This window comes from Acanthochromis polyacanthus, chromosome 18 (assembly GCF_021347895.1).
Source record: "Acanthochromis polyacanthus isolate Apoly-LR-REF ecotype Palm Island chromosome 18, KAUST_Apoly_ChrSc, whole genome shotgun sequence".
NCBI classification, from domain to species: domain Eukaryota; kingdom Metazoa; phylum Chordata; class Actinopteri; family Pomacentridae; genus Acanthochromis; species Acanthochromis polyacanthus.
Window position 1 is genome coordinate 34,808,030 of NC_067130.1, and position 19,844 is coordinate 34,827,873.

At 57.4% G+C, this 19,844-nt stretch overlaps 2 protein-coding genes across 3 annotated transcripts in view; one reads left to right on the plus strand and one right to left on the minus strand.

Moving 5' to 3' along the window:
* Nucleotides 1-19,844, plus strand: part of LOC127530897 (uncharacterized) — a 199,775-nt gene that overhangs the window by 58,749 nt on the left and 121,182 nt on the right. The gene's annotated exons all lie outside the window — the stretch shown is intronic.
* The window catches only part of LOC127530965 (serine/arginine repetitive matrix protein 1-like), a 35,092-nt gene continuing 17,846 nt past the window's right edge, over nucleotides 2,599-19,844 (minus strand). The window contains exons 2-8 of the mRNA XM_051938971.1: nucleotides 15,346-15,627; nucleotides 15,103-15,207; nucleotides 14,511-14,617; nucleotides 14,136-14,408; nucleotides 12,784-14,064; nucleotides 12,039-12,544; nucleotides 2,599-2,605 (exon numbers count right to left, since the gene is read on the minus strand). Of these exons, the coding sequence (XP_051794931.1) occupies nucleotides 2,599-2,605; nucleotides 12,039-12,544; nucleotides 12,784-14,064; nucleotides 14,136-14,408; nucleotides 14,511-14,617; nucleotides 15,103-15,207; nucleotides 15,346-15,627 (2,561 nt within the window). The remainder of the gene's footprint in view (nucleotides 2,606-12,038; nucleotides 12,545-12,783; nucleotides 14,065-14,135; nucleotides 14,409-14,510; nucleotides 14,618-15,102; nucleotides 15,208-15,345; nucleotides 15,628-19,844) is intronic.

The following is a 19,844-nucleotide window of genomic DNA, read 5'->3' on the forward strand; positions in this document are numbered from 1 at the left end:
AGAGGAGCAGGGAGCTGACCAAGAATGGATTAAAAATATGATATTGACGAGTAAACGTCTATCTCTCACCATAATCCAGTTAAGCAATGTACAGGTTAACACATATGTGAATATTATGTGAATGATGTAGTTCATAACTATATGTTTATGTGCTCTAGATATTAAAATATGTCACAGTGAAGATACAACATGCCATATATTTGGTAATGAAGAACACAAGTTTTCATCCTTTCAACCTGAATACAAAATAAATTCAGAGGTTAATAATGGAATTCATTCCAAAGTCATTGTATCCTGTGGAAGAAATGATTAAAGAGCATATTTAATATCTGGGCTTCTGTAAGGGGTAGAATTGTCATTTTTGCTACAGATGAAGTACTTTCAGTAACTTTGGTACAATTGAAAATACAAAATACATCTCAGAAATATGAATTTTGAAGATGTTCAGTTCCTTAAGTTGGAGACAGTGTGCCTGTACCAGCCTTCAGCAGAGCCGTAAAATTTACGACTCCCTTATCAGATCTGGTGGAAGATGGGAGAGAGAGCATTTCTGAGAGATGGGGAAGGGTTTGGTTAGAGCCTGATTAATGTGTTTGTCCAACAAAGCATTTAAGCATAAAGTGAGAGTTATTGTCTTTCAGAAAGGTTCTGCCAGGTGTTTAATGTTCTTTTGCAGGGAACTCCATCTCTCTGCAGAAGGTCTCTATATCTTTTCCTGTAAATGAAAACACAAAGAACCATATGTCCCAATTTCCCCCAGAAACTGGGGAATCGTTCTTCCTGTAGGGAGAGAAGAGAGTTCTGTTCTTTATCTGAGTTTGCCATCTTCTCTGGAATTCCAAAGGCTGTGTTCCTACAACTGTCTGTTCAGCTCCTCAGATGTTGAAAGTGCATGAAGACGCTTGTTTTCACTCTTAGAGAACATCTGGTGAGTTTTGCTTGTGGTTCAGATGTTGATGTAGTGAGAGGACAAGACTATACTAAGCTGGGCAAATACTGGTTAGTTAGCTGTGAGGTAACACCCGGGTCACTTTAATACTGGCTTAAGTTCAGAGTGTGGGGGACATGCATATTAAAGAGGCCTGGAAATTCCTGGGGTGATCTCACCTCAGATAAAGACAAATTCTCTCTCCACAGAGAGGCTTAAACAAACAGAGTGCTCCAAAGTGGATTTTTATGACCCAGAGACATCCTAAGTTCATTTATGATGACATCTGACCCTGGTTAAGAAAACCTCCTTTTGGCAAACTCTCACATGTATTTCTCTAAGAAAAATTGGGACGTGTACATTTCCTTGTGCTGCTAGCCTCCACAGGAAGATTCAGACCTTTTGCAGAGAGCTGGGAATTGGACACAGAGCTTTCACAGCTTTTTAAAAGACTGTTTGGCACCTCCGGAATGCTTTGATGAACTATTTCCCCCCTCCTTTGAACCTCTGTCTCTGACTCCTCTAGGCCTCTCCAATCAGATAAGAGTCATAAATATTTTAATGACCTCCTGTTGCCCTGAAAGGCTGCAGAGACTTTTCTCTCTGTGCAGAGACCGGACTTCTCTCAAAACTCATGTTTCAGAAATATATTTGACGATCTTGTGATTGCCAATGTCATAACAAGAATTTATTACGCATTTTGAATCAACTCTCGTTTTTCTAGCTTCAGTATTTTGAAAGATACATGATGTGTGGTTAACTCACTTTTTCTTCCACAGCTCAACATTGCCCCCTCTTGACGTCGGAATGCCATGACATTATCATGAATTTCTGTGTTTTAATCATTAATTCTGTTTAATCCAGGTTGCAGAGACAATGAAAACTGTTTGATTCTCCATCTCATGTATGTTATGTTATCATATTTGCACTGTGACACATATAATAGTAGATAAAGCACACAAACATATGAACTAATAACTCATATTTTTAGATTAGCTTGTATACTCAGTAGTATGTTACCTTTGACTGTTTAAAGTATGTTTTAAGGATCATGGGAAAGTAAACAGACCGTTCTTTTTGCACGTTTTAATATTTTAATCCACTATTTGATCAAGATCTCAGCTCTCCTCTCCCGGAGACACGGGGGGGGGTCTCCAGAACCATAGAATGTCGCACCGAAACTTCCAGCTCTCCACCCCTCTGGTCAGCACAGGTTTAAATACCCTCAGGTCCCTTTGTTCACCCTCTTCTCTTCTGACTTGCTACAAGAACCTACGTCCGAGCAATTCCTTTTTTTGGCGCCTTCTTTTCTTCTTCCTTGCTTATTCGAAGTTTACCCCAGCCTCAGAGCCGGCCTCTGATAGCTGCGATTTCTTTAATCTTTTTAATCAAAGAATAGATATCTTCGCTCACTTCAACCCGCTGGGGTCACTTTGTTTTACCGGCGATTTAGTTTTTTTTTATAAGAACCAATCAGATCCCGTTCCAGTTTTATACTTTCAATTTTGCCGTGGCTCTGCTCAGACGTCTGATCTTTTATTCAGCTGAATCGACGGCAGACAGAACCAGAGCCTGCAATTTTATCAAGCTATTTTTGGTGAAGTCAACCCCGTGGAAAAAGAAGAGAACCACTCTGGCTCTCCTCCACCGTCTGCTAGGACCAGTGGCGCTCAACGGCTATCAGAAGGCAGGACGCCGAGACACTGTCTAGCGACAGACTTCACGGCTTGGAGTTTCCACCAAGACGTGTAGTTAAGCTTCGTGCAGACACAACACTGTCCCAGCCACGGCTTTGAGCGGCCATTCTTCAACACAGTAAGACCAGCTGACGCTGTGTGTGATCTGAACTTTCGGGTTGACATCATTAGTAACTTCTAAATAGCTTGATATTTCATTTTTAATAACTCCGTTTAATCACTTACCATCCGTTCATATTCCAAATTATTAATCATCTCATATCTTCAGCGGTCTGATTACTCAGTCCATAATTCTAGTTAGAAATGCAAATCTGAGTCACTGTCACACACACACCTATTATCTCACACACAAACACATTATACATATACTGTATCAATCACTGTATTGTCATTAGATTAGTCAATTAATGTACTTCATTTAGACCAAAATTAGTCTCTTTGTCGTTTGTGTGTCTGATCTGAGTCACTTTTTCCAAGAATTCGCAGCTTCAGATATTAGACTGATCAATTGACTAAAATTTCAACTTAATAAATTTTTAATTAATGTCAATTAATTCCTCTAACGAGGTGGTACCCCATTAATAAACAAGTGCATAATTACCCTTAACAAGGAGTTATTCCTACATATATTGGTGCCCCACGTGAGCCGGAAATAAACCCTTTCTGAACATTGAAACACATTAAATTGATTCATAGGTATTCAATCCACATCCATTTTGGCCCTTTTATCCACTGATCGTGAGCATATATGTCTTTCTTTGAACTATATTTGTGCATATCTTGCTGCATGAAACTGCTCTCATTCGCTCGAAATTAATATCGTATTTTACAACGATTGTTTAAATCACCTGTGTGTTGCTGAAGGCTCCCTGCACGTCACGTCAGCGAGAAGCCATTTTGATAGGTCACGTGTCAAAACAAACAGCACGTGGAAGTTGCAGTCAGCTGTGTCCGCCACGGCTGTCAGACACCCGTTCAGCGGGTGAGTTTTTTGAATAGCCTAATGATCGTGCTGTATCTGAACCTTGTTAAACTGTTGGTGATTAGCTCCCTGAGCTGTTTTTGGAAAGCTTCTTTCCTGTGGTACCATGTTGTTTGCTAGAACGCCACTGTGCATATGTTGCTAAATAGCCTAGCCATCTGTGCTGGATTAGCTCTTTGAGCTGTTACTGTTTGTCGACTAGATTTATTATAATGCCTTTTGGTGAAATCCGGTTTGCTGCAGAAGCTCCAGAAGTTGATATTTTGCCCTGAATAGTGTTAAACCGTATTGCGAAGTTCCAAACCGTTTAGCTTATTCAGACCACCGGGATAGCGATTGGAGTAGCTAACCAGCTGCTTCGGCAGTGGAGATGTTTAGCGTCTCTGTCTCATGCCTGACACACATTCATTGCTTAGTCAAATGGAATCTAAGCTTGTTTAACATTCGTGCTTGATGCTTGTGGGACACACTTTTTCATTTTGTTAAGAGCCACCGAGCTAACTAGCCTAGCCGCTTTGACCGGAAGCTCCGGCTCATATCCGGGGACACCCCCGCTTGTCTATGCCGCTTACCACAAAACAACAACAAAGCAAGTGGCACCATCTGCTGGCTGCTTTGAGCTATTACACTTGAAGCTGCATTTTTCTCTGAACACTAATGCATGCATAATCAGCAATTAAAGCGCATTTTGATTGAACAGTATAACTGACTTTGAACGTATAACTGAGCTGTTGTAATTAACACCTATTAATTTACCGCATTTATTTAACTATTTTTAACATACTATTTGAGAAATTTTCTTTGTTTTAATTCTATTTAACCCACTATTGGAAAAAAGAAATTTCAGTCCCTCATGCAAACCCAGCTTTCTGAGGTGGTCTTGGCCTCCATGCCTCCTCATAATATATTCTCCTCACTCCCAGGTGTGTTCCCTGCCACATTCAATCAATTGAAGTCACTCCAATACTCAAAAAACCTACACTTGATCCAGCCCAGGTTGAAAAATAGAGACCAGTTTTGCTCCTGCCCTTCCCATCTAAAATACTTGAGCAAACCATCTTCAACCAAGTCTGCGATTATCTCTGTAAAAACAACCTGTATGACTCAAATCAGTCTAGTTTTCAATAGGGTTACTCAACCAAACTAGACTCCAATCTGTAACAGAATCACTGAGTTTCACTGGACAGTCTTCAGCCCTATTGTTATATCGGTTAACCACCAAATCCTCCTCTCCACAGTCACTGATATCTCAAGACCAGCCCTCCACTAGTTCATGTTCTACCTCTCAGGAAGCTACTTCAGTGTGCCTTGAAGGGGAGAAGTGTGATGTTTTCAGTCCATCTACAGGGGTTTCAGGGGTTTCTCAAGGGTCACTGCTCAGTCCTCTTAAACAATAATCCTCTCCCATGGTTCCTCACACTGTCTCTGTTGATGCCAGACTCTTCCTGTTCAGCCCAGATGACCACATGGTCCTTCCCAGACACCTTACAGGTATCTGGGTATGGATGAAACCACCTTCAGCTCAGCCTCTTCCATTCTGAGCTCCTCATCCTCCCAACCAGTTTGATACAAGAAACCAGCATGCAACTCGAATCAACCCAGCTCAGACCAATAGAGCCCTCCAGAAATTCGGGTGCCATGATCAATGACCTGTTAACCTTCAAGTCTTGTGTCCTGTTGCTCTTCATGTCAATTCATCCTGTACACCAGGATGATCAGACTCTTCCTGTCCAAACAAAGCTGAACTCCTGGTCCAGGCTCTTGTAATCATGCATAACTGCTTCCAGAACACAGCATGTCAGCCCACTGGCTTTGAATTGGTGCCTGCATTTAAAAAAAAAAAAAAAAAAAAAAAAAAGAAGTCCAATAAACAGCTCCCCCGCCTACCTCAGGTCAACACCTGATAAAACAGGGCTGGTCCATAGCTAGACTCAACCCCCAGTGATGAAGGAACTTAAAAACATTTAATCTGCAGATCTTAGAGACTAAAACCAGCTCACTGAGAATCTTTACACTGACAAAGAGGCAAATAAACCTGAACTAAATTCACACTGCATGTTGGCACCAGTCCTGATCTCACTTCAACTTGTTTTACCCAGGTTGGATCCACTCAAGTCCGCATCATTGCATAAAAGCAGATGCTAAATGAAAACACACTTAACACCCTCAGGCTCACAAAACACTCAGGGAAGACAAAGAAACCCAACTTCTATCCTGGAAGTTACTTCTGGTTGCAGTTAGAGTTTTGTCAACTGCATTAAAAAAAAAATTAAATCAAACTGGGTCTGATGCAAAACGATAATTTATTTCAGTTAGTCAAGAGATTCAAGTATTGGATGCAAGGGAACATCTCTCCATGGAAATCAGGGCAGCTTGGGCTTGGGCCTGCCAGAGGGCCTGGGCTTCCGCCGGGAGGGTCTCGTGGGCCGGGGCCGGGGCTTGGGCTTGGGCCTGCCAGAGGGCCTGGGCTTCCGCCGGGAGGGTCTCGTGGGCCGGGGCCGGGGCTTGGGCTTGGGCCTGCCAGAGGGCCTGGGCTTCCGCCGGGAGGGTCTCGTGGGCCGGGGCCGGGGCTTGGGCTTGGGCCTGCCAGAGGGCCTGGGCTTCCGCCGGGAGGGTCTCGTGGGCCGGGGCCGGGGCTTGGGCTTGGGCCTGCCAGAGGGCCTGGGCTTCCGCCGGGAGGGTCTCGTGGGCCGGGGCCGGGGCTTGGGCTTGGGCCTGCCAGAGGGCCTGGGCTTCCGCCGGGAGGGTCTCGTGGGCCGGGGCCGGGGCTTGGGCTTGGGCCTGCCAGAGGGCCTGGGCTTCCGCCGGGAGGGTCTCGTGGGCCGGGGCCGGGGCTTGGGCCTGCCAGAGGGCCGGGGCTTCCGCCGGGAGGGTCTCGTGGGCCGGGGCCGGGGCTTGGGCCTGCCAGAGGGCCTGGGCTTCCGCCGGGAGGGTCTCGTGGGCCGGGGCCGGGGCTTGGGCCTGCCAGAGGGCCGGGGCTTCCGCCGGGAGGGTCTCGTGGGCCGGGGCCGGGGCTTGGGCTTGGGCCTGCCAGAGGGCCGGGGCTTCCGCCGGGAGGGTCTCGTGGGCCGGGGCCGGGGCCTGGGCTTGGGCCTGCCAGAGGGCCGGGGCTTCCGCCGGGAGGGTCTCGTGGGCCGGGGCCGGGGCCTGGGCTTGGGCCTGCCAGAGGGCCGGGGCTTCCGCCGGGAGGGTCTCGTGGGCCGGGGCCGGGGCCTGGGCTTGGGCCTGCCAGAGGGCCGGGGCTTCCGCCGGGAGGGTCTCGTGGGCCGGGGCCGGGGCCTGGGCTTGGGCCTGCCAGAGGGCCGGGGCTTCCGCCGGGAGGGTCTCGTGGGCCGGGGCCGGGGCCTGGGCTTGGGCCTGCCAGAGGGCCGGGGCTTCCGCCGGGAGGGTCTCGTGGGCCGGGGCCGGGGCCTGGGCTTGGGCCTGCCAGAGGGCCGGGGCTTCCGCCGGGAGGGTCTCGTGGGCCGGGGCCGGGGCCTGGGCTTGGGCCTGCCAGAGGGCCGGGGCTTCCGCCGGGAGGGTCTCGTGGGCCGGGGCCGGGGCCTGGGCTTGGGCCTGCCAGAGGGCCGGGGCTTCCGCCGGGAGGGTCTCGTGGGCCGGGGCTTGGGCCTGCCAGAGGGCCTGGGCTTCCGCCGGGAGGGTCTCGTGGGCCGGGGCCGGGGCCTGGGCTTGGGCCTGCCAGAGGGCCTGGGCTTCCGCCGGGAGGGTCTCGTGGGCCGGGGCCGGGGCTTGGGCCTGCCAGAGGGCCTGGGCTTCCGCCGGGAGGGTCTCGTGGGCCGGGGCCGGGGCTTGGGCCTGCCAGAGGGCCTGGGCTTCCGCCGGGAGGGTCTCGTGGGCCGGGGCCGGGGCTTGGGCCTGCCAGAGGGCCTGGGCTTCCGCCGGGAGGGTCTCGTGGGCCGGGGCTTGGGCTTGGGCCTGCCAGAGGGCCTGGGCTTCCGCCGGGAGGGTCTCGTGGGCCGGGGCCGGGGCTTGGGCTTGGGCCTGCCAGAGGGCCTGGGCTTCCGCCGGGAGGGTCTCGTGGGCCGGGGCCGGGGCTTGGGCTTGGGCCTGCCAGAGGGCCTGGGCTTCCGCCGGGAGGGTCTCGTGGGCCGGGGCCGGGGCCTGGGCTTGGGCCTGCCAGAGGGCCTGGGCTTCCGCCGGGAGGGTCTCGTGGGCCGGGGCTTGGGCCTGGCAGAGGGCCTGGGCTTCCGCCGGGAGGGTCTCGTGGGCCGGGGCTTGGGCCTGGCAGAGGGCCTGGGCTTCCGCCGGGAGGGTCTCGTGGGCCGGGGCTTGGGCCTGGCAGAGGGCCTGGGCTTCCGCCGGGAGGGTCTCGTGGGCCGGGGCTTGGGCCTGCCAGAGGGCCTGGGCTTCCGCCGGGAGGGTCTCGTGGGCCGGGGCTTGGGCCTGCCAGAGGGCCTGGGCTTCCGCCGGGAGGGTCTCGTGGGCCGGGGCCGGGGCTTGGGCCTGGGCCTGCCAGAGGGCCTGGGCTTCCGCCGGGAGGGTCTCGTGGGCCGGGGCTTGGGCCTGGGCCTGCCAGAGGGCCGGGGCTTCCGCCGGGAGGGTCTCGTGGGCCGGGGCCGGGGCTTGGGCCTGGGCCTGCCAGAGGGCCGGGGCTTCCGCCGGGAGGGTCTCGTGGGCCGGGGCTTGGGCCTGGGCCTGCCAGAGGGCCGGGGCTTCCGCCGGGAGGGTCTCGTGGGCCGGGGCCGGGGCTTGGGCTTGGGCCTGCCAGAGGGCCGGGGCTTCCGCCGGGAGGGTCTCGTGGGCCGGGGCCGGGGCTTGGGCTTGGGCCTGCCAGAGGGCCGGGGCTTCCGCCGGGAGGGTCTCGTGGGCCGGGGCCGGGGCCTGGGCTTGGGCCTGCCAGAGGGCCGGGGCTTCCGCCGGGAGGGTCTCGTGGGCCGGGGCCGGGGCCTGGGCTTGGGCCTGCCAGAGGGCCGGGGCTTCCGCCGGGAGGGTCTCGTGGGCCGGGGCCGGGGCCTGGGCTTGGGCCTGCCAGAGGGCCGGGGCTTCCGCCGGGAGGGTCTCGTGGGCCGGGGCCGGGGCCTGGGCTTGGGCCTGCCAGAGGGCCGGGGCTTCCGCCGGGAGGGTCTCGTGGGCCGGGGCCGGGGCCTGGGCTTGGGCCTGCCAGAGGGCCTGGGCTTCCGCCGGGAGGGTCTCGTGGGCCAGGGCCGGGGCCTGGGCTTGGGCCTGCCAGAGGGCCTGGGCTTCCGCCGGGAGGGTCTCGTGGGCCGGGGCCGGGGCTTGGGCCTGCCAGAGGGCCTGGGCTTCCGCCGGGAGGGTCTCGTGGGCCGGGGCCGGGGCTTGGGCTTGGGCCTGCCAGAGGGCCTGGGCTTCCGCCGGGAGGGTCTCGTGGGCCGGGGCCGGGGCTTGGGCTTGGGCCTGCCAGAGGGCCTGGGCTTCCGCCGGGAGGGTCTCGTGGGCCGGGGCCGGGGCTTGGGCTTGGGCCTGCCAGAGGGCCTGGGCTTCCGCCGGGAGGGTCTCGTGGGCCGGGGCCGGGGCTTGGGCTTGGGCCTGCCAGAGGGCCTGGGCTTCCGCCGGGAGGGTCTCGTGGGCCGGGGCCGGGGCTTGGGCCTGCCAGAGGGCCTGGGCTTCCGCCGGGAGGGTCTCGTGGGCCGGGGCCGGGGCTTGGGCTTGGGCCTGCCAGAGGGCCTGGGCTTCCGCCGGGAGGGTCTCGTGGGCCGGGGCCGGGGCTTGGGCTTGGGCCTGCCAGAGGGCCTGGGCTTCCGCCGGGAGGGTCTCGTGGGCCGGGGCCGGGGCTTGGGCTTGGGCCTGCCAGAGGGCCTGGGCTTCCGCCGGGAGGGTCTCGTGGGCCGGGGCCGGGGCCTGGGCTTGGGCCTGCCAGAGGGCCTGGGCTTCCGCCGGGAGGGTCTCGTGGGCCGGGGCTTGGGCCTGCCAGAGGGCCTGGGCTTCCGCCGGGAGGGTCTCGTGGGCCGGGGCTTGGGCCTGCCAGAGGGCCTGGGCTTCCGCCGGGAGGGTCTCGTGGGCCGGGGCTTGGGCCTGCCAGAGGGCCTGGGCTTCCGCCGGGAGGGTCTCGTGGGCCGGGGCTTGGGCCTGCCAGAGGGCCTGGGCTTCCGCCGGGAGGGTCTCGTGGGCCGGGGCCGGGGCTTGGGCCTGGGCCTGCCAGAGGGCCTGGGCTTCCGCCGGGAGGGTCTCGTGGGCCGGGGCTTGGGCCTGGGCCTGCCAGAGGGCCGGGGCTTCCGCCGGGAGGGTCTCGTGGGCCGGGGCCGGGGCTTGGGCCTGGGCCTGCCAGAGGGCCGGGGCTTCCGCCGGGAGGGTCTCGTGGGCCGGGGCTTGGGCCTGGGCCTGCCAGAGGGCCGGGGCTTCCGCCGGGAGGGTCTCGTGGGCCGGGGCCGGGGCTTGGGCTTGGGCCTGCCAGAGGGCCGGGGCTTCCGCCGGGAGGGTCTCGTGGGCCGGGGCCGGGGCTTGGGCTTGGGCCTGCCAGAGGGCCGGGGCTTCCGCCGGGAGGGTCTCGTGGGCCGGGGCCGGGGCCTGGGCTTGGGCCTGCCAGAGGGCCGGGGCTTCCGCCGGGAGGGTCTCGTGGGCCGGGGCCGGGGCCTGGGCTTGGGCCTGCCAGAGGGCCGGGGCTTCCGCCGGGAGGGTCTCGTGGGCCGGGGCCGGGGCCTGGGCTTGGGCCTGCCAGAGGGCCGGGGCTTCCGCCGGGAGGGTCTCGTGGGCCGGGGCCGGGGCCTGGGCTTGGGCCTGCCAGAGGGCCGGGGCTTCCGCCGGGAGGGTCTCGTGGGCCGGGGCCGGGGCCTGGGCTTGGGCCTGCCAGAGGGCCTGGGCTTCCGCCGGGAGGGTCTCGTGGGCCGGGGCCGGGGCCTGGGCTTGGGCCTGCCAGAGGGCCTGGGCTTCCGCCGGGAGGGTCTCGTGGGCCGGGGCCGGGGCTTGGGCCTGCCAGAGGGCCTGGGCTTCCGCCGGGAGGGTCTCGTGGGCCGGGGCTTGGGCTTGGGCCTGCCAGAGGGCCTGGGCTTCCGCCGCGAGGGTCTCGTGGGCCGGGGCCGGGGCTTGGGCTTGGGCCTGCCAGAGGGCCTGGGCTTCCGCCGGGAGGGTCTCGTGGGCCGGGGCCGGGGCTTGGGCTTGGGCCTGCCAGAGGGCCTGGGCTTCCGCCGGGAGGGTCTCGTGGGCCGGGGCCGGGGCTTGGGCTTGGGCCTGCCAGAGGGCCTGGGCTTCCGCCGGGAGGGTCTCGTGGGCCGGGGCCGGGGCCTGGGCTTGGGCCTGGCAGAGGGCCTGGGCTTCCGCCGGGAGGGTCTCGTGGGCCGGGGCTTGGGCTTGGGCCTGGCAGAGGGCCTGGGCTTCCGCCGGGAGGGTCTCGTGGGCCGGGGCTTGGGCCTGCCAGAGGGCCTGGGCTTCCGCCGGGAGGGTCTCGTGGGCCGGGGCTTGGGCCTGCCAGAGGGCCTGGGCTTCCGCCGGGAGGGTCTCGTGGGCCGGGGCTTGGGCCTGCCAGAGGGCCTGGGCTTCCGCCGGGAGGGTCTCGTGGGCCGGGGCTTGGGCCTGCCAGAGGGCCTGGGCTTCCGCCGGGAGGGTCTCGTGGGCCGGGGCTTGGGCCTGCCAGAGGGCCTGGGCTTCCGCCGGGAGGGTCTCGTGGGCCGGGGCCGGGGCTTGGGCCTGGGCCTGCCAGAGGGCCGGGGCTTCCGCCGGGAGGGTCTCGTGGGCCGGGGCCGGGGCTTGGGCCTGGGCCTGCCAGAGGGCCGGGGCTTCCGCCGGGAGGGTCTCGTGGGCCGGGGCCGGGGCTTGGGCCTGGGCCTGCCAGAGGGCCGGGGCTTCCGCCGGGAGGGTCTCGTGGGCCGGGGCCGGGGCTTGGGCCTGGGCCTGCCAGAGGGCCGGGGCTTCCGCCGGGAGGGTCTCGTGGGCCGGGGCCTGGGCTTGGGCCTGCCAGAGGGCCGGGGCTTCCGCCGGGAGGGTCTCGTGGGCCGGGGCCGGGGCTTCCGCCGGGAGGGTCTCGTGGGCCGGGGCCGGGGCCTGGGCTTGGGCCTGCCAGAGGGCCTGGGCTTCCGCCGGGAGGGTCTCGTGGGCCGGGGCCGGGGCCTGGGCTTGGGCCTGCCAGAGGGCCTGGGCTTCCGCCGGGAGGGTCTCGTGGGCCGGGGCCGGGGCCTGGGCTTGGGCCTGCCAGAGGGCCTGGGCTTCCGCCGGGAGGGTCTCGTGGGCCGGGGCCGGGGCTTGGGCCTGGGCCTGCCAGAGGGCCTGGGCTTCCGCCGGGAGGGTCTCGTGGGCCGGGGCCGGGGCCTGGGCCTGGGCCTGCCAGAGGGCCTGGGCTTCCGCCGGGAGGGTCTCGTGGGCCGGGGCCTGGGCTTGGGCCTGCCAGAGGGCCTGGGCTTCCGCCGGGAGGGTCTCGTGGGCCGGGGCCTGGGCTTGGGCCTGCCAGAGGGCCTGGGCTTCCGCCGGGAGGGTCTCGTGGGCCGGGGGTTGGGCCTGCCAGAGGGCCGGGAGGGTCTCGTGGGCCGGGGGTTGGGCCTGCCAGAGGGCCGGGAGGGTCTCGTGGGCCGGGGCTTGGGCCGGGAGGGTCTCGTGGGCCGGGGCTTGGGCCGGGAGGGTCTCGTGGGCCGGGGCTTGGGCCGGGAGGGTCTCGTGGGCCGGGGCTTGGGCCGGGAGGGTCTCGTGGGCCGGGGCTTGGGCCGGGAGGGTCTCGTGGGCCGGGGCTTGGGCCTGCCAGAGGGCCGGGAGGGTCTCGTGGGCCGGGGCTTGGGCCGGGAGGGTCTCGTGGGCCGGGGCTTGGGCCGGGAGGGTCTCGTGGGCCTGGGCAAGCGACGCCTGGGGGGACGCCTCGGGGGCAAGCGACGCCTGGGGGGACGCCTCGGGGGCAAGCGACGCCTGGGGGGACGCCTCGGGGGCAAGCGACGCCTGGGGGGACGCCTCGGGGGCAAGCGACGCCTGGGGGGACGCCTCGGGGGCAAGCGACGCCTGGGGGGACGCCTCGGGGGCAAGCGACGCCTGGGGGGACGCCTCGTCACAGGCATGGAGGGCCTGCTGGGACGCCTCAGCCTTTTCTTAGTGTGCGTTATGGGACCGCGACGCCTGGGGGGACGGGGACCGCGACGCCTGGGGGACGGGGACCGCGACGCCTGGGGGACGGGGACCGCGACGCCTGGGGGGACGGGGACCGCGACGCCTGGGGGGACGGGGACCGCGACGCCTGGGGGGACGGGGACCGCGACGCCTGGGGGGACGGGGACCGCGACGCCTGGGGGGACGGGGACCGCGACGCCTGGGGGGACGGGGACCGCGACGCCTGGGGGACGGGGACCGCGACGCCTTGTCACAGGCATGGAGGGCCTGCTGGGACGCCTCAGCCTTTTCTTAGTGTGCGTTATGGGCCATCTCATCCGCGGGGGACGGGGACCGCGACGCCTGGTCACAGGCATGGAGGGCCTGCTGGGACGCCTCAGCCTTTTCTTAGTGTGCGTTATGGGCCATCTCATCCGCGGCGGACGGGGACCGCGACGCCTGGTCACAGGCATGGAGGGCCTGCTGGGACGCCTCAGCCTTTTCTTAGTGTGCGTTATGGGCCATCTCATCCGCGGCGGACGGGGACCGCGACGCCTGGTCACAGGCATGGAGGGCCTGCTGGGACGCCTCAGCCTTTTCTTAGTGTGCGTTATGGGCCATCTCATCCGCGGCGGACGGGGACCGCGACGCCTGGTCACAGGCATGGAGGGCCTGCTGGGACGCCTCAGCCTTTTCTTAGTGTGCGTTATGGGCCATCTCATCCGCGGCGGACGGGGACCGCGACGCCTGGGGGGACGGGGACCGCGACGCCTGGGGGGACGGGGACCGCGACGCCTGGGGGGACGGGGACCGCGACGCCTGGGGGGACGGGGACCGCGACGCCTGGGGGGACGGGGACCGCGACGCCTGGGGGGACGGGGACCGCGACGCCTGGGGGGACGGGGACCGCGACGCCTGGGGGGACGGGGACCGCGACGCCATGTCACAGGCATGGAGGGCCTGCTGGGATGCCTCAGCCTTTTCTTAGTGTGCGTTATGGGCCATCTCATCCAATGGGGACCGAGACGCCTGGGCTTTTTCTTAGTGCGAGTTTTGGGTTTTGTCAATGGGGATGTTGTCTGATCATCACAAGGTGTTACAGTTGACACAACTGTTGTTGTTGTGGTCATGCTGGTGAGACAGACAGTGGTGGCTTGATCATACAGGGTGGTTGTTTCATCATCACAAGGTTCATCTGTTGGAACTGTAACAGTCTCAACTCTTTTAGTAGTTGTATCAGAATAGTGGTTATCCCAAATACCAAAATATTGTGGGTAGTCCTCACATGGAGGTTCCACTGTTCCCATCATTTTAGTCTCCACAGTCCTATGTGTTGGTTCCGCATTGAATGAATGAGGATTCACCACCTGGTCCCACTGGTCCTGCAGACCTCTGCGCCGACGATCCGGCCCATCTCCTCTGGCTGCACTGAAACAAGCCGCCAGCATCGTGCACGTCTCCCCAGCCGAGTCCAAATAGATCACTTCAAACGTGGAGTCCTGCACAACATTCAGCTGTTACTTCTCCACCCAACTTACATAAACTGGATGGTGGATCTATCTCTCCTTACCTTGTCTGCCGGTGTGGAGATCTGCACCAACACTGGTCCTGGAGTAGTGCTGGTCTGCACCCTCCCAACCACCACGTCTTTCCCCAGAGCCTTCACCTTCTGCAGTCTGCTTCCCAGAGGCAGTTTCACAGCCACATCTGTGCTCTGGCAGCTCACTGCTGGCAGGCTCAACGTTGCAGGATCCTCACAGGTGACCACAGCTGTCATGTTCTCCCGCAGCAGGTGGTCGAAGTAACGCAGCTTCAGCTGGTGGAACCACGTTCCGTTTGAAACCTGTGGAACAAACCAAGACATCACCAGTTGGTCATTATCTCAGGAGTTCCACCTTTTCACTGAGTATAAACTCAGTGACAAACTGAGCTTCCAGGGATTTACCTGTGATGACACATGGCAGCTGGTGTAAGGCAGCTTCAGCAGCAACCACGGCCCCACGGTCCCAACAGAACCACCACATCCCTGCTGCAGCGACGGCAACCTCCCATCTGCACAGACATCAGAACCAACAGGTTACAGGTCACATTATCTCAGATGGAAACACAGCGGCTGCATGAGGCCGACGTGGTTCCAGACAAACAGTTCACCTTGGAGACTTTCCAGGCGAGTCAGTCTGAAGGTAACAGGTGGATCCACTGATGGAGCTGCACGAGGCTTCAGTGCTCTGAAAGTCTCTTTAGACTCCCCAAGAAACATCAACCCAACAGCTGCCTTCATCTTGGAGCTACCACAACTTCTAATGAAATCATCTTCAACCAACAAACTACACTGAGTTCAGGGAATTAGTTCCTTCTCTCCAAGCAAAGCCATTTTATTTACTGCATTTGTAGCAGAAACAACTTGAAGCTCATTCCTCACAGCTCACTTCTTCAAACTAGCATTTCCTCATTGAAACAGGAATCAAACTGTTCTTGAATTCATTTCCTTGAAAACGTAGCTTTTAAACAGCAGCAGGTGGATGAATCAAACTCACCTTGCAGACGCAGGTCAGAGTGTCGGATGAGCGACAAGCGAACAGAGAGGGACGTGTTGCTGCAGAGAAACTGTGGTCGGCCCAAATCTGATTCGTCTGCAGCATCTGCAACACAAATGTTCACTTTTTACACTTTCATCATGTGGCCACATTTCCCTCCAAGCTCTGCTCTCTGCTCACTTCCACCTGCTGTTTGTCCCGCCCTCTCTTACCTGAGCTCAGCTCAAGCACCAGCATTTTTACCTTTCACAAACTTCCACACCGGCACCGGCAGGAAGCCTCCTCCGCTGCGGGTCTCCATCGGCGGCTCGGAGTCCGAGAACAGCGCCTCAGAGCCGGCCAAAGCTCCGTGTGCGTCCCGACGCGGTTCCTCTGCCGTGGTGAGCCGGGCTAGAAGCACCAAAGCGGGCCAAACCCAGGCCATCATCAGCCCGGGACCCACCAACATGCTCCGGTCCACTGAGCTGCTCTCTGCCCGCCGGGAAGCACCGAAGAGCTGGAAGCTGCTGCAGACTGCTGCCTCACCTGAGGATGATAAAGCTGCTCAGCACCTGGAGCCGCCTGCTGATTGGATAATTAGAGGAGGAACCTGAGCCGCTGCTCTCAGCAGCTGAAGCTCTTTCACTTCTAATTGTCCACTTTATTGAAGTCCTGGCGGTGAAACAGGGTCACCATCCCAACAACAGCAACAAGGAAACTCCTTTTCACTGTGGCCCAAAGAGTGCAGACATGAAACAGAAAACCCTGCAGCTAAATTCAGGACAAGTGGAAACACTGAAATGAACAGAGAAGAACAGTCCTGCAGTCAGAAAGCCAGCATGAGTGGATCATCTCCTTTAAGGTGTCTCTGCAGGTTTAAACAATGACACTTCTCATCACTCATGCTGCTGTTCATGTCGGATTGTAAATTAATTCTCATATTATAGTGCATTTTGCCACAAGTTGCTCAACACAGTGCAATCTTTTGTATTTGTCATCACACATGTCAGAGGTGGGATGTGAGCTGGAGGAGAAGCAGAAATTCTGGTTGGACCTTGATGAAGTGATGCAGAGCATCCCTAGAAGTGAGAGAGTTGTCATTGGTGCAGACTTCAATGGACATGTTGGTGCAGGAAACAGAGATGATGAGGAGGTCATGGGCAGGTTTGGTATCCAGGAGAGGAACGCAGAAGGACAGATGGTGGTTGACTTTGCAAAAAGGATGGAAATGGCTGTAGTGAATACTTTCTTCCAGAAGAGGCAGGAACATAGGGTGACCTATAAGAGTGGAGGTAGGAGCACACAGGTAGACTACATCTTGTGTAGACGGTGTAATCTGAAGGAGATCAGTGACTGCAAAGTAGTGGTAGGTGAGAGTGTAGCCAGACAGCATAGGATGGTGGCGTGTAGGATGACCCTGGTGGTGAAGAAGATGAAGAGGGCAAAGACAGAGCAGAGGACCAAATGGTGGAAGCTGAAAAAGGAAGAGTGTTGTATGACTTTCAGGAAAGAGTTGAGACAGGCTTTGGATGGTCAGGAGGTGCTTCCAGATGACTGGACAACTACAGCAAATGTGATCAGGGAGACAGGTCGGAGAGTACTTGGTGTGCCATTTGGAAGGAAAGGAGATAAGGAGACTTGGTGGTGGAATGAGGAGGTGCAGGAGTGGATCCAGAGAAAGAGGTTAGCTAAGAAGAAGTGGGACACTGAGAGGACTGAAGAGAGTAGACAGGAGTACAGGGAGATGCAGCGTAAGGTGAAAGTAGAGGTGGCAAAGGCCAAACAAGGGGCTTACCATGACAATTATGTACGAGTTCAGACATCCCACGTGACGCTGCTCAGCCAATGACGTCACTGAATGACATCACAGCTCTGCCTTCAAAAAACAGCTGAGAGATGAGGGACAGAGAGGACAGTAGTGATGCAAGTTCGGTTCTTTTCAGAGAGCTTTTGGCACTGCATCCAAAGAAAAGCCGGCTCTTTCGGCTCCTAATTTATTATTGTTTGTAGCCTCATATTTAGTCTAACCAGGCAAATATGAATCATTTGTGTTTTGACAAACTCTTTATCATTCAGTGTTTTTATGAGAAGCCTTATAATTGACTCATTTTGTGCATTTGTTTAGTTACAAAAACAGGCATTCTTACTTTTGTTTAATATTTCAATCAAACTTTTTTGCACAAAAAACAAATGAACAAAACTCTGCACATGATGGAGAGGAAACATCAGCTCTACCTGATGGAGAGGAAACATCAGCTCTACCTGATGGAGAGGAAACATCAGGTCTACCTGATGGCAGGAGGAGGAGCTGCTGACGCTATAATGTCTATAAGTATCTAATTGGTAGTTTGAAATAAAGGAGCTGCTGCTGCTGCTGTGTGTGTGTGTGTGTGTGTGCTCCCGCGCACGTGCACGTGTGAGCGTGCGTGCATGTGTGAGCGTGCGTGCATGTGTGAGTGCACGCGCACATATACGAGAACCTGACCTGGCTTTGGTTTATGAGGTTGGAGTATACCCAGTAGAAAAAACTGGACAACACCACTGATTTAATTCACATGTTGTAGTACGTATTCCTGCAGTGTAGATTGGAAAAAATAACCTCCCAGAATATGACCAAAGTAACGATGAACACTACAGTTATGATATTTAAATTACAGCACAGATAAGCTGCATAATAAAATCCTCTCCTGAAGCTAAAGTGACTACAGGTCTTTCTGTCTTTCAGTGCTTGGTAAATAAACACTAGACAATTCCCGCACACGGAAATCGTGGGAGGGGCTCGGGCCGGGAGGCCGTCGGGCCCTCGCACGACCTCCAGGAGGGAGAGGCGTGTGTGTTCACATCCTATGCATCACCTGGGGGCTAAGCCCCCCCTGTCCTTTAAACCTAGTGACGCCTCTGTGGCACTGTAGCACATGGCCTGAGAGGGTTTTTTTTGTTTGTTTGTTGCTGAAGACAGGGGTTTTTTGGAGGCTTCTGTATGAGAAACCATAAATCCCACCATCACAATATATCCATGGCTGAAAAGAAGAGCTTGTTTTTTTTAAGACTAAATGAAGTGTGTAGGTGAAATTATGTATGGAAAAGCATAAATCCCAGCATCACAATATATACATGCCTGAAAAGACGAGATTTGGGTGTTTTTAAGACTAAAATGAAGTGTGTCGGTGAAATTCTGACGAAGCATGTCATAAAACATGACTTAGAGAAAAAATGGAAGATCGGCAGGAAAAAAATCGCAACTGGGATTTGAACACCCGGCGCCCGCACCAAAGCCAAGCGTCCACTCCATTCATCTATCAGTGACTGATACTGGCAAGTGTATCTTGCCCCATTTGAAGTGTTAGTTTTACTTCCTGGTTCTCAGCACAGCGCGATGTCGCGTTATGCCGGTAATTACGGAATAACCGTTAATCTCAGCTGAAAAGTGACATAACCGTGAGCGAGAGGAAGCCTGTGGCTAACCAGAAATGTAATTATTTTCCAGATATTGTGAGAAATGACCGAGCGCCGGCGAAAGTGTTTATGCTCACTTATTGAGTGGCAGACATGCTGCTGACAGCAGTGTTTCTGAACGGGAGCGCAACGTCGCGTTCTGTCGGTAATTACGGAATAACCGTTAATCCCAGCTTAAAAGTGAGATGACCGTGAGCGAGAGGAAGCCTGTGGCTAACCAGAAATGTAATTATTTTCCAGATATGGTGAGAAATGACCGAGCGCCGGCGATTTAAAAACACACTCTCCCTCCATGAGCCAGATGATTCAGTTTGAATGGGCGCCTATGGAGAGAACGGTGCGACTTTGCTGTAAACTGCTGCCTGTCATTTCACTTCAGAAAGAGCAAGGTCTTCAAACTTGGATTCATTTGAATCCCAGGAAAATTGTCTACAATCTGGCCGAATTTCATTTCCCTAGCATTTATGGTTTGGTCGTGAGAGCGATTCAATCGTGAAAGTTTTAGGCGGATTTTGCATCTCTCCTGCACTCTGCCAAGTCACGTGACACACTCCAGAGAGAGCAGATTTTGAGAATTTTCACTTTTTTGAGGACTCACTGAGCAAAAACTGTAAATGTCAGCATGACATAAAATACATCCCTGCGTAGACAAGAGAAATCACTACGTTTTGATGGTTAAATGACGTTTCTAGGTGAAAGTATGGCGAAGCAGTGGCGTTGTGAAAACAGGTGAGTCTTCAGTCTGAGTGATTCAGTAATCCCATTCATGTGTATGTGGAAAATTAATGCAGTTTTTTGCTCATAACTCTGGCAAATATGAATGAATGTCTTAGAAAATAGATAGCCATCGATTCCCGACAAAACCACACAAGCTGATATATAATTTGTGTGTGATTTGTCAAAGCCCTGGGAGGAGTAGCGAGCCAAAGTTTTAGGCGGAAGAAGAAGAATAATAATAATAAGAAGCCCCACGGGAGAGCAATAGGGCCTCTGGCATTTCATGCCCGAGCCCCTAACTAGACAATTCCCGCATACGGAAATCGTGGGAGGGGCTCGGGCCGGGAGGCCGTCGGGCCCTCGCGCGACCTCCAGGAGGGAGAGGCGTGTTTCGCCATTTTCCGGGCCGTGGCAGGCTTTTATTTTGAAATTATGCTGTGCTTTTATTTTGACAGGCGGAGACAGGAAGATCTCAGCTGGTGAAAATGTGGATTGGAGTTACTGTAAAGGCTGTGTGAAGCAGAGAGGTTTATGTTAGCTGTAAAATGAAATTTGTGTTCATATCCTATGCATCACCTGGGGGCTAAGCC